The sequence below is a fragment of the Notothenia coriiceps genome, unplaced genomic scaffold (genome assembly GCF_000735185.1).
Source record: "Notothenia coriiceps isolate Sejong01 unplaced genomic scaffold, NC01 NC01_scaffold00037244, whole genome shotgun sequence".
NCBI lineage: Eukaryota > Metazoa > Chordata > Actinopteri > Perciformes > Nototheniidae > Notothenia > Notothenia coriiceps.
Window position 1 is genome coordinate 19,920,806 of NW_011369945.1, and position 14,257 is coordinate 19,935,062.

General features: G+C 40.2%; 1 protein-coding gene and 1 pseudogene across 1 annotated transcript; one reads left to right on the forward strand and one right to left on the reverse strand.

Moving 5' to 3' along the window:
- The window catches only part of LOC104965392 (opsin-5-like), a 157,889-nt pseudogene that overhangs the window by 89,797 nt on the left and 53,835 nt on the right, over positions 1 to 14,257 (reverse strand).
- On the forward strand, positions 4,594 to 11,856 carry brd2a (bromodomain containing 2a). Its single transcript, XM_010793846.1, has 9 exons — positions 4,594 to 6,669; positions 8,861 to 9,167; positions 9,398 to 9,535; positions 9,726 to 9,867; positions 10,037 to 10,236; positions 10,330 to 10,818; positions 10,983 to 11,111; positions 11,258 to 11,446; positions 11,556 to 11,856. Exons 1-9 carry the CDS (start codon positions 6,638 to 6,640, stop codon positions 11,820 to 11,822), a joined length of 1,893 nt encoding a protein of 630 aa, XP_010792148.1. The 5' UTR covers positions 4,594 to 6,637; the 3' UTR covers positions 11,823 to 11,856.

A 14,257-nucleotide genomic window follows, 5' to 3' on the forward strand; every position in this document is an offset into this window, starting at 1 on the left:
ATTACCCGTCCCCTTGTGTGTTATGAAGCTTTTTCTGCATGTAAACGGTCTGCAGAGTCAAAAACCCTCAAAGTACACCCTGTAGAGAGTAAAACTCTAACACAGAAAATACCTGTTATGCTGCCCCAAAACGCCTCGTTGGAGATTTCTCATTTTCCATTGTTTTCTTCCTGGGTTCTCTGACGTGTGAACACCCAAATCAACAACAAATGACCGGATTGGTCCAAATGGATCAATCCGCGGAGCACCTCACACACCAGGATCCCTTGGCTAACTAACAGGGAGTCCCATTGACTTGCATAGAGCTCCCTGAACGCTGGTCATACGAGTTGGGATCGCAGGGGGGCAGGAGCTCCAACAAGCCGTTTAGGACAGAGAGTGAATACACATACTATACAGAAATGCTGTATGAGAAACCAATGTGAGTTTTAAAAATTGCACAATTTAAATCTATTCTAGTAGACCTCAACAATGGAAATATGATCAGTAGAAATGGCCATGACATGGGACCTTTTAACAGATGAAAACTGGTTAATGAAAGAGTGGTTAATGGTTTTTAAAAGGTTTTACTGGTTTATGAGATGTTAGTTAATAGATTAAAATGCATGGAGTAAAACTTTAGAAACATAGCAACTTTAACACCTCTTAAAAAACTGAAAACCTTAATAAGCAGTTTAACATTTCATTAACAATTACAAACTCATATCAAAAACATCTATATAAAGGTAAAACATTATAGATACTACCAGTAAAACCTCTTATAGGCTTGAAAACCTTGTAATAAAACATTAAAAACCTAAACTTTTAAAATCAACAAAGCCGTAACATGTCTAATAAACCGCTGAAACCTCTTATAGACCTGTGAAATCTTTCACGAATAATGCTCTTAGTTTGTGGGAGCAGTGTGTCTTCTGCTGGTGACTTCTCCACTTTGCGACAGAGTTTCTGCTGAAAATGCAGTCCTTCTAACATGTAGCATTTCAACGGTCAAATTACTTAATACCAGAGGCCTCATTTACGCTGGGATATACTGTATATCCACCACTTTTGGATATTGCCAATTTTGTCCCCATCACTTTGCATTGGGATAATATGTTTCAAATGTTCTGAAAATAGCATGCATAAAGAGTTGTACACTTTGACAAAGGTTTATTTACACAAGAGCACATGTACAATCTCAAGGACTGTTCACACTTTTTGGGAGTATTTCTGGTAACCCAAGTGGTGCGAATATTAAAGCAATTGTTGCTCCCGCTTACAGCAGCGTAGCATAGTTACTGCACTAGTTGTCATAAAAAGTAATGTCTGCATATGTATGTATGTATTGTTTGCGGGTGGCGCTTAATGTAGTTCAAACCTTTTCATGATCCAGTAAAGCGTGTGCAAACCATCAAAACGTTTCTAAACCAGTAAAACGTTTTAGAAACCAGTGAAACCTCAAACAAGGAAGTAAGGCCTACAATTTTATTAAGAAACCTTTAAATCCTCTTATAAACCTTTCAAAACCTGTTTATTAAACCTGTAAATATCTTGTCAACCAGTAACACGATTTTTGTAAACCAGTAAAAGCTCTTTCATGAACCAGTTTCAATATGTTAAGGGTTATGATCACAGAAGGAAACAAATACATATTCGTATTGAAAAAACTCTTAAAACATATTGTATTTTCTTTGCAATCACAACCCCTTACTTATGTGCAATATATACCGTAAATAGCTGTGATATATATACTTGGAAAGTATAGATTGGTTGATGAAAGAGTTGATCATGGTATATAAAAGGTTTTACTGGTTTATGGATTTTAAATTAATGATTTTAATAGATTTAATTGCAGGGAGTAAAACCTTTCATAAACAAGTAGAACATTTATAAATCAGCAAAAAACCTTATTCACATTTCAGAAACCTGAAAAAACATTTAAAACACACTTAAACCCCTCTGGTGAAGAAAGTCAACCTCCATTCAGATGGAAATCACTCTCTCGCATGCCTGCTCCCTTTTGTGAGAGTATAATCAAGTGCCCCTTCTCATATTCACACATTTACAACTCACTTTGCATGATTGCATAATGAAGCAAGTGTTGTTTTCCTAGTATCACCTTCATGGAAACATGCTTCCAGAGAGCTTTGTATTTTTTTTAATCTCTGTTATTTATCTCTTTACTACTAGAAAGCATGCTTCAAATTATTACGACATTAAAATAGTAAAAAGGATGACCTAAACATTTAATAAGATATTATGTTTTGTAGTCAAATGAAAAAGTGCCATACACAAAAATCACATAACATTTTTAAGCCTATAAGAAAAATATAATGTAACCAACATCAATACAGGAAATGGGCATTGTCATGGGAACGTAACATGGAGCAGAGTCCACTGGGATTAGCAAATATGTTACTAAAACACAAACTCCACATGGGAGAGGTGCCATGTTGTCTTTATGTTATAAGTCTAGTGAAGTTATAACAGTGTATCAAGCATTTCCCCAACAACTTTGGTAGAAAAACTTTTTTTAAGTGCAGTAATATGCTACGCTGCTGCAAGCGGGAACAACAATTGCTTTAATATTCTCTATTCAATTATTACTAATATTAAACGTGTCACAGGTCCAAATCGCACAACTTGGGTTACCAGAAATACTCCCAAAAAGTGTGAACAGTCTTTGAGATTGTACATGCTCTTGTGCAAATAAACCTTGGTCAAAGTGTACAATTCTTTATGCACGCTATTTTCAGAACATTTTAAACAAATTATCCCAATGCAAAGTGATGGGGAAAAAATTGGCAATATCCAAAAGTGGTGAAGATATGTCCCAGCGTCCCCAGTATAAATGAGGCCTCTGGTATTAAGTAATTTGACCGTTGAAATGCTGCATGTAATAATACTACTTACCACCAAGTAGGGCTGCTCATACTACAAATGCATCATGCAGCTGAAAAGTTACGATTGAAAGACATTGAAAAACATAAAAAGTAGGGTATTTTATTCTATTTTTCTAAAGAGAAGACGACATTTTATTATGATAGCAACCTGCAAGAGGGGAAAGTAGACATAATGGTAGCAGAAACAGAAATCAGGCATGTAGAGGGACACAAAATAACACACGGATCAAATGAAAATAGCCTACTGATTGGTGTTGGTATTATACTAAGATTCCATTAACCAAACATTTGTATGAACAAAGATAAAATAGAAAGCAATTATGACATTGACAGTGAGAGTATTAAGTGTGAATGAAAGTCTGTATGCCTTGGACAGTTTTTCAGAGAACATGTTTGTTAAAGATACATCAGCAGAACTTCGCTGAGGAACCTCAAATGCACAGTGCTCTTCTGTATCTGAAAACTGCCGCTTGCATCAGTTGTCAAAGGGACTGTTGTTGCTTGCTAAGGAAAGGCCCCCAAAGTGAGAGGAAGTGAATGGACTAGATTTACAGAGTTATGCAAACAGGCAACCTCACAAAACATGTGACAGTCACGACACATTTATTTTTGTTACATTCTATTCATGATACCAGGCTAATGCAAACAACATGAAAGCAATGTGATCCTGAAGTTTGGCTGTCAGGGTTAAACCAGCAAACAGTTGCTTTTAGAAACTCTGGCAACCTTTGAGTCAGGGTTGAGAGAGCTTCCTTGGCAACCATTTGTGGACTGACAGTTATCATGTGACAGCCGAGCACTGAAAACAACCGAGAGAGGGACCTACAGGGAGAAAGATAGAGAGGAGAAAGCGTGCGCTCACACGTGCACACACACGCACGCACGCACGCAAACACACACACACACACACACACACACACACACACACACACACACACACACACACACACTCTGATGAGTCAGAGTAGGCTGATTCTGATGTAATCCAACAACCCCTCCCTTTTTCCAATTCCCCTGCCTCCAAGGCTGTTCGTGGATATTCAAGGAAGTACCATGGTTCCCCACAACATAGCGATTTACCGGCGGTAACAAAACTTACTGTGCACATTATCTAATTACAGATCAGTTGAGGACCAGCAGTTGACGGCTTACCACTCCTTTTAGTTTCAATGGCATTACAATTTGGTCACCCCTTTTTTGAAAACATTGATAATTCAGGCTTTAGTTAACAGAAATGGTGTGAGTGGTACAATAAATCAGAGAATATAGGGAAAAGCTGCATGATTGTTTTTATTTCATAGTTTCATATAATATTTGATAATATAAATAGATATAACAGAACATAATGAACAAGTATTAATAAACACATTACATCCCATTCAGTTATAAATCAATTAATATATGACAAATACCTTACATTTCCCCGTATTTCTGTGATCCTATCCACATCCCAACCAGAACCAACTATAACAATGATCATTCTGAAAAGCATCTTTCATTAACCCAACCAGAGACGTATGCGTTACGCGACTTCTTCCTGCTTTAATTTGAAAGCCAACACTCGTCAGTTCTTCTGCAGCTGGATCCCCTCCTTTCCAGGGAACACCAATTGAATATCTTATGAAAAAACCCGAAACTGCTCTTGGATCAGCCTCGTGTATTCAGTGCATCGTTGCCAATGGGTCTTCATGGCAGGGAGGGACGCATGCGCAATGCTTTGTGTTGCAACACAACTGAGCTCGACAGCAATCTTCATCAGGAGAAAACCGACGTTACTAACCCTTTTGAGACAAACAGAGAAACTACACATGATTCAGATTCAGGATTACTGCGACCACATACATGGATTACAATAGAGGAAGCTTTGAAAATACCACAATCAATGATACTAAAATATTTTTTGTCACGTGGTCATACTTGACCAATCGGAGGGAGCCAGATCCAGCGGAAAGTATGCTCTTTGTTCGGGTATTTTGCCAACTTTATCCCGAAATCTGAGCCTTATAATTTGTATAAATCACAGGATGTGTTTATGGAGGGTACGTTTTTATAGCAAAATGCACCATGTGGATCTTTTTTAATGCGTTCGTGTCGAAGTTTTGATTCCGTTCGCTCAGCCTTATTTCATCACATGACTCCCCTCCCCCACCCAGCGCAGGGATCGGTGAAGAAGGCGGACATGTTTGAGGGAAATGTGTTGGTTAAAAAGTATCGAGGTGGAAGACAAGAAGATTATTTGAAGAAAGTTTCGCATTATTTTGGGATCTACCAGTCGCTATTCATATATCTTTTTTATTTAAGGTTTTTATGTCGTACTTTTGAAACAATCTCTTTTTGATAATGTGACTTTTATTTTAAACTGAATCTACTTAGATTTTACATTTTAGAACTGTAGACATATTTAACGTTTCGAGAACATGGTGTTTCTTTTGCTAGTTTATTTGAGTGACATTGTGGGGAATTTGTAACCTTGGTGTGGGGGATGGGGGCATGTGGTTAGGTAACCATTTTGTGTGGTTGTTGAAATGTCCAGATAGTGTCGGTCGCTTTTAAAGATCAAAAGTCTTAGTAACTTTTGCGTCTGTTTATTATTTTGATTTTATCTTGTTTTTTGGTTTACTTTGAAAGACCAGCCATGGTATTAGCATTTTTAAACTGCAACATAGATTTTCGCTTTTAATTCCCAATTCTTTAACACATTTTTCAGTGGGATTTTCTTATTCATTTGGTAAATGCAGCATTAGCATACTTTTATCAAATGAATGTGGTCTGAGGTCAATGAGAAAACTGCTGTGTCATTCAATGGATATTGTTAGTTCTTATGATCCTGTCTAGGTGTGGTGTTGTTATTAGTCGTTGAGGTAAACAGGGGCTATAGTTTCGTCGTTAAACATGCAGTCAGAAGTTTTAGGCTCTGGACTTGATCCTAGTAATGTGGTGGCGTTTGTAAGCCATGGAGGCCTTGTCCTCTAAAATGTTGGGCTTTTTCTGCAACAGATGAACGCTGTTTATTATACTCGTGCTTTTAAGCAATATGTGTAGCATTTTGTACGTTTTCCTTCATGTTTTATCGTAGTTATTATAACGAATAGTATTATATTACTATGTGTCACTGTACTTAAGATGGCGGGTGTGCAACTCTTGTGCAAGACAGAAATGCGGATATTCTGCTAAGCATAGAGCTCGTGGGAGAGGCTCTTATGGGGTTCGCGTGACCTGGCGCTTGAACCAATGGGCTTCTTGGTATTTACCCTAGAAGCCCGCGTTACAAACCCATTGACCAATCCCCGCTGTTGTTTTGCACACGTTGACGTAATGTAATATGAGAAGGAGGAGGGTGGTGTCGGTACCCTCACATATTGTACAGGATTAAATTGAGGAGCCATTTATCAACAGCATTTCTGCATCACAGAATAGGCTGGGCCAATGGTATTGTTCTCTATCTTTGACGGACAGAAGAAACTTGCGAATAGGTTGGCCCTAAAGATTGTCAGTGACGCGTCAGTATCTAGGGGTGTGGTGACTTTGACTGACGTGGTAGGCAACGAATAGCAATTCAGAGGGCGTGAGTAGGCTGACGTAGTCTATCCAATAGGGTGAACGGTTGGTCTATAAAATAACGGGTGTAGTCGCATTGTCGCCATTTCAACGAAGCTGATTAAAGGAGTTCGCCGTGGCGGGGAGCGGAGATAACTGACGAACAGAGACGGATCCAGGTCTGAGTCTAGCTAAAAACAGAATCCGGATCCATCCTGATGGATATGGCCGTTAACCCGCTCCTTGAAAGGTATCTACCGGTAAAATTGACTATCAGCTTTCCACCAGAGGGAATATTATAAACATTTCTTATGATTTTATCTAAAAAAAAATGGTCGTTGCTGTTGGCTTGTGTTTGCTGTAATAGGACCGGAAAAGGGAAATAAACAACGAATATGCTACAGGAAGGATCTAGCTGGTCTTGAAAGGGATTAGAAGATGCATTAATGGCGAGGAAATTAATTGTGTTTGGTTTGAAACAAGCTGCGACTGTTGTTCGCACTACGCCGGCGCCATCTTCTGAGCGCCTCAGCCGTTGGCCGCTCTCTCCCGCTGCCCTGCAGTGCTAACATTGCTAGCATTAGCATTACAGACCAAAACCCATTTTCTGTAGAACAGTGCCTGAAAGATCAACGTTTTTGTAGGTAGTGTTTGTAATTAAGCGTTTTGTTCTAAACTTCATGACACGTTCTCAACACTTAACGTAAGCTCTGGGACCGTAACATGTTCTATACGGGCTGCTAACAGCACCATAGTGTTGACGAGCATAAGCTGTCTTACCCAAAACAATAAGAGTCAGAGTTGTGTGCTTACAACGATAACTTGTAGCGGGTTTAACTAGTTTGTTATTGTAGCCATGTGACGGGTAGTGGTTGTTGTGATCAACGGTACGACGGCACATTACTATGCAAGGGTTAACCACCCATGTGTGTTGGCTGTTTCAGTTGGTTGCCTGGTTACCTTGCTCAATGTCACTCAAAATAGGTAGCAACTTTGATTATGAGGTTTTCGTTAGGTTTCACATTATTATAACATAACTCCACTGTACTTCAATCTCATCTTTTTTTAATTTCCTTGGACATATACCCAATTTTATTTTAATAACTAACTTTGTCAACTACATTTCAGCAAACGTGAAATATGTTTTTTTTTTAGTGTTGTTATTGTTATGTACATGGTCACTTTCCATTTTAAAATAATAAAGTACACTAACTGTCAAATGTGTTTCCCAAAGTTGTATTATTCAAAAAAAACTGTCAACAAACTGCCAACAAAATTGAAAGAGTGTAGATAAATGTACGCTTTGCCATCTCTGCATATGTAATTCCCTTCTGTGATGACAAAGTTAACCTTTTACTGAGGAGCCCATATCTGTCTATAAACAGTGGTTTAGTGCTATGAGTAGATGTATGGAATACGGTGGTACAGCATACACCTGCCCCGGTAGGTACTTTTTCTCACATGATACAATCTCAGGAATACTACCTGTTGCTTCAAAACCAGCAAGATCAACTTTATATAAATACAATTTTGTTGTTTAAGAGTGTTTTGCTTTTAAAGTTTTGTTAGGCTAAACGTTTATACGAGTTCATGCTGTTGTCATCAGGGGAGTGAACGTTTCCCTGACATCTAAACATAACTACCAGTGGAGGAAGCCAGAAGAACTGGGATGAGGCATTTTACTCTACTTGCAAGTGTATGTCATACACCTTGTATCAATGCAAAGCGGCTTTAGAAGTTGTACAGCCTTCCCATTGTAGTAACACAGGTCTTAATACTTGCTACAGCACAATATTCACATGATTTAAAAAAAAAAAAATCAGTTAAATATATATTTCCCGTCCATAATATCAGAGCATTCTAATGCTTTCCTTGTGGAAACAACCTTTATAACTACCCTTTTGCAGTGGCTAGCAATATCCCAGTACAGCATACAACACAGCAAGATGTTAACTCATTGTTGCAAAATGATTGGTAAAACCTTGCGATGGATAATACATTTTTGTATTACCGAACATAACACATCATTGGCATTTCCTGTTCCACATATCAACAGGGAGGAGTTACTGCCGCTCTTATTGATAGACATAAAGCGGAAGGAGTGGTAGGCAGACTGTACATTTTCTTATTACTGTATTTTGTGAGTGTTATAGGCAAAGAAATATGGATCAAGTTTGAAACCACTCAAAATATGCCAGCAAGACAACATTTTGTAATTTTGACATGCACGTTAATTCATTGTATTATCCACAGTATTTATGGGAATAAATATACGGCATATATGTTTCTGCTAATACTTGGAAATTAGAACCTGGATATTAAGTTTTACTATTAATGAATTTGTTAAGGTGAACATCAAACATAGTTCAGCATTGGAGACATACCAGTCCTGTAGCACATCTTCCTGGTAGTTAATTGGTTTTTTCAACTGCTCTCTACAGCTCCCATGTCGGGGTTGAGGTTGGCATAATGGGAGTCACAACGATGGACCAGAGTTCTGGCACAGCGGGAAAACGCATCAGAAAACCTTCCCTTCTGTATGAGGGCTTTGAGAGTCCTGGGATGCCCCCGCTCAGTCTTTTGATGTCTTCAGGACCCCCACAGCCCATGGTGAAAGACCCACACCGGCAGGGGAGGATGACTAACCAACTTCAGTTCCTACAGAAAGTCCTGATCAAGTCTTTGTGGAGGCACCACTTTGCATGGCCCTTCCATGAACCCGTAGATGCGACCAAGCTCAGCCTGCCTGTGAGTGTGCTTACTAGTAATTACAAGACTTGCATTCTGTTAAGAGGAGGGACGGTTATTTCTATAAAACAGCATTTCCTAAATATTAACATTTGAAAGGTTTGTTTCACCATCACTAATATACCATGTGAAATCTACTGTGTCGGATTTTATTTAATGTTAATAATTTAATTTATTTAACACTAAAGAAGTTTCTGATCTTATGAAAGTGTCTTTTTGACCCCTTTCAGGACTATCATAAGATCATCAAAACTCCCATGGACATGGGCACTATAAAGAAGAGACTAGAAAATTACTTCTACCGCAGTGCCAGTGAGTGCATGCAGGACTTCAACACCATGTTTACCAATTGCTACATTTATAACAAGGTAAGACTTTGTTTGAGCCTGGGGCACTAACAAGATTATGTTTCATGCCAGCTGCTATTGTTTGCTCTTACATGTGGCCGTCGTTGAAAGTAAAGATGCAAAATTCAGTATATTGAATCCAAAAATTATTTTTATATGTAATAGCATGTATATCTTTGTACTGTCAGAATCATTATATCCCTCTCTTTAGCCTACAGATGACATAGTACTGATGGCTCAGTCTCTGGAGAAGGCCTTCCTTCAGAAAGTCGCTCAGATGCCTCAGGAAGAACTAGAGCTAGCTTCTCCCACAGGGCGGATCAAACCAGGAAAACCTGGCCGAAAAGGCAGAGGTAATGCAAGCAGGCAATCAAACCAGGCATCTCAAGTCTGCCATACTCACACATACAGTTTAGCCAATTATTAAAAAAATAAATAAAGACATGTATTATATAAATAACTTTAATCTATTTTGCAATCTCACTCCTTCCTGTTCTCTTACCCTCGCCCTGTCGGTTGCAGTCTCCGGAGGAGTGACTACAGCTCATCAGGTCCCGGCTGTTTCCCAGTCAGCATACTCACCGCCCACTCCGGAAACACCTGACTCCATGCTTTCCACCCCCCCACAGACACACATGACCAAAAGTCTGCCCCCTATTCTTACAACTGAACAAAGCATCCCCACCATTACTGGTCTTCCTCCAACACAGCCAACCACTAAGGTAACGATAGTAAATTAATCGATAATTGTTAATGGAGACCATACACAAAACGTGTTTCCCCGACTCACCCATACATCTTATTTTTCCTCACAGAAAAAAGGTGTGAAGAGGAAAGCAGACACAACCACCCCAACCACTGTAGCCATGCCCATCATGAGCACCATGGGTGTCAGTGGCATCAACATGGGGATGGGCGGTGGGCACAACTCCCCGCTCACCCTCACTTCACTTGGGGTAGACCATAGCTCCAGCCTTGGGATGAACCAGGGCATGAGTATGGGTATGGGCTGTGGAACAGTAATGATGGGTAGCAAATCAGCATCCGGGAGCAGGAGAGGAGTGAGTGGACGAGCCATCAAGCCCCCCAAGAAGGACTTGCCAGATTCCATGGTGCCACCACCGGTGCGCCGCAGCAAGCTGAATCCCCAGCTGCGATACTGCAATGGAGTCCTGAAGGATCTGCTGTCCAAGAAGCATGCAGCGTACGCCTGGCCGTTCTACAAGCCTGTCGATGCCTCAATGCTTGGTCTCCACGACTACCACGACATCATTAAGCAGCCCATGGACCTCAGCACTATGAAGGTACTCACTATAAACACACTTAATTATTAACATTTCAGAACAGAGAAGCACTTTTTCTTGGTCTAAGTTAAGGAAACCTGTTGTGGTATGGGGAAAATTAACTTGATGAACTGTTCTTGGCAAGTTTAGAATGTACCTATAATCTCCTCTCTCATTGTGTGTAGCGGAAGATGGACAGCAGAGAGTATCGTGACTCCCAGCAGTTCTCGGCTGATGTTAGACTGATGTTCTCCAACTGCTACAAGTACAACCCTCCTGATCATGACGTTGTGGGCATGGCCAGAAAGCTGCAGGTAATGCACTTATTTCAGTGATACTATTTTTTATACTCCTTTTAACACATAATTCAATTTTACTGATTGTGTTTTCTCATTCCCTCGAATCATCACTGTTCTTGTTTTTTTATTATTGATCCTCACCATCTGTTTAATCCTTTTAGGATGTCTTTGAGTTCTGCTTTGCTAAGATGCCAGACGAGCCACCAGCGCCCCCTAGCTCCTCATCTTCCTCCTCCTCCTCTTCATCCTCATCTGAGAGCGAGGTCAGCAGTGAAAGTGAGAGCGAGAGCAGCCCCAGCTCTGACTCTGAGGAGGAGAGGGCAAACCGGCTGGCAGAGCTGCAGGAACAGGTTTGTACTCCAGTGTTTGCACACGCGTGACACACACAACATATTAAATCATTTTCATATGCCTTTCCATCAGTAATCATAACATATCCGTCTTTCTTTCGCTCTTCAGCTAAAAGCCGTACACGAGCAGCTCACTGCACTCTCACAGGGCCCCATCGTCAAACCCAAAAAAAAGAAAGATAAGAAGGACAAGAAAAAGAAGAAAAAGGTAGAAAAGGAAAAGCATCGGAAGATAGAGGAAGAGGTGACACCCATTAGACCGCCCAAGACCCCTAAGATCACCAAGACCCCAAAATCCAAGAGCAGCAGAGGAACATCAGGTCCTGTAGCATCAGGCAAGAAGGCAGCAAGCAAGAAAAACAACAAGCGCAAGTGAGTACTGTCCCCTGCTGGACGATGGTGGAATCATGTGTGTGGCATGATGATGTATCTGTTGGTCTAGAATATGCCCTAGACATCTGAAAAGAAGCCCCTAAGGGATGAATAAGACAGATTGCTACTTGATGTATATTTTTTATATACAGTGTCATTGTAGTTGCAAGTAAAATATGTAAATCTGCTTGCAGAAGCCCAGAAAGAGCATACTATTACGATTTATATTTATTTATTGTCTCAGTACTCGCAAACATTAAAACTAAATGTGTCCTCTGTTGGGTAACTGTAGGGTCTGCTGTATTGTTGAGGATGTTGATGGCTGGGATGCACCTATGGACACAAGTTATTATTAGGCTGAGCTACTCAACTTTATGCCAATAATTGCCTTAGCCCCAGATGTTCCCACATTACTCCTATTATTTTCACTATTCGGATAAAATTAAAAAAACTAATATAAAAGAACAATTCGGTTGCTTGCAACTATTTTCCAAGCAAAGTAAGTGCACGTTTTTATCATGTGTAACGTTACTGTTTAAACGGCGGATAAAGCAGCTTCATCATGGCAACTTGACAACAGCTAAGCTAAGCTAGGCTACTACTTACAGCATCCAGGTGACTTTTCAGAGTTGTTGTGCCACAGTGGTAGGCCAGTTTCTTATCGCATATCTGGCACATATTTTTCTTACCATCGTCCAATTTAAAATGGTCCCACACAGCTGAAGTCTTCGGCATTTTGTGGGTGGAAACGAGGTGAAGCGAGGTGAAGTGTGCCGTTTGCGTTCGTGACTGTGAGTGAACGCGATGTCAGGAGCACAGGCTGAGATTGTATATATTTCCGCATTTTGACAGTGCAATTCAAAAGTATAAATATAGTATACGAATATGGCAATTCGCCTTTATTAATAGCATACATTTAGAAACGAATATCCGAATAATGAAATTGAAACCCGAATAGTTGGCCAACGAACGAATATTCGAATAGTCGAATATTCGGGTACAGCCCTAACCAGAGGGGGGACGCGAGATACGGCTGATACTTGACGATCTGGCGGAGAAAGGTTGTGGAGCCTCCGTTGATATGCCGTTGTAAATGGCTCGATAGAAAGCAGGTGTGTAGTCGGAGAGGGTGCACAACTGATTGCAGCAGGTGAGTGGAGGTTGAGCCGGGAGCCAGGAGTGACAGCCACCACGCACACACAAACAACACAGACAGGGGGAAACAAACAAATTGTTTGTTTCCCCCTGTCTGTGTTGTTTGTGTGTGCGTGGTGGCTGTCACTCCTGGCTCCCGGCTCAACCTCCACTCACCTGCTGCAATCAGTTGTGCNCTAACAAACGAATTAGAGACAGGTGCAACTGAGAATAGAAACTTCATCACTCAGGGGGTCTATCATTAATGCGTGAGTTCTACCTTCCCTTACTGGCTCGTTTGATTGTATTACATAAAGCGCCAACTGAACACAAATTAAGTCTGTATCTTGTATTTATTTAAACTGATAAGATAAACGCATTCAATTGCAATATTTTTAATCTTTACTTTTTGGTATAAACGAAAAGAAAAAGTAATTTTTAATGTTGGTTGTGCATCTCTCTTGCAAGTATAGAGAAAGGCATAGACATGTTTAGGGACAATGTTTTTCTGTTGACACCAACAAATAAGAGGCGTGCTTGGAAATGCCAATAATAATACTGTTGAACAACTATACTTCTGCCTTATGTGTTATAACAGAATGTATATGAAGTCCTGCCACGTATTTTAATGTGTGCAATCAATGAATATGGACCTTTATATATACAGTCTATGGTATGGACTCACTTCAATCATAGGGCCTCTGTTTTGCTACATTATAGCTAACCATAGCCTGATATACATGCCTAACTTACTTTGCTATAACATGAGAGGCACAGCTAGGGCTTACTAAAGCTCAATGTGGATCAAATACAGCTTTGTTGAAGAAGCTAAAAACCGTAAGTGTTTTCGAAAATGAAATAATGATATTTAACTTCTCTGAAGTCATATTTTTGTTGGAATTTTGTTTTGGCTTACCCTCAAGTGTTAGCAGTTACCAGACCCCAAATAGCAGCCGCAAAAGGTGTTACCTTCATAGACTTGTAGGCCAGATGGTGTAGGGGCGTGGACGCGGGGGTACACCGTACTCCCATATTTGAAGCATGATTTCTTTTTTTAATAGCTAATAATCTAAAAGTCATTGCCAGTGTATCAGTTGCAAGTGTGTGTTTGTGTATTAATGACGAAAACCATAATAGGCAGATTTCACAGTTAGGCCAATATAATAAAAACGTAGCTCAAGCATTTATGCAACTGATTTGAAGCGGTGTGTGTGAGGGGCAGAACCGTGTTGGTAGGGTTGACCAGGTGTCCCGCACCTGTTGCGGGACTGCACAACACAGCATTTTTATTATTCCCGCGTCCCA

Bases quoted from the DNA above. Each gene is read 5' to 3' on its own strand.
- brd2a (XM_010793846.1), top strand. From the start codon at position 6,638: ATGGATATGGCCGTTAACCCGCTCCTTGAAAG. The intron at 11,112-11,257 runs GTAATGCACTTA...TAATCCTTTTAG, and splicing joins GCATGGCCAGAAAGCTGCAG to GATGTCTTTGAGTTCTGCTT. The intron at 11,447-11,555 runs GTTTGTACTCCA...TTCGCTCTTCAG, and splicing joins TGGCAGAGCTGCAGGAACAG to CTAAAAGCCGTACACGAGCA.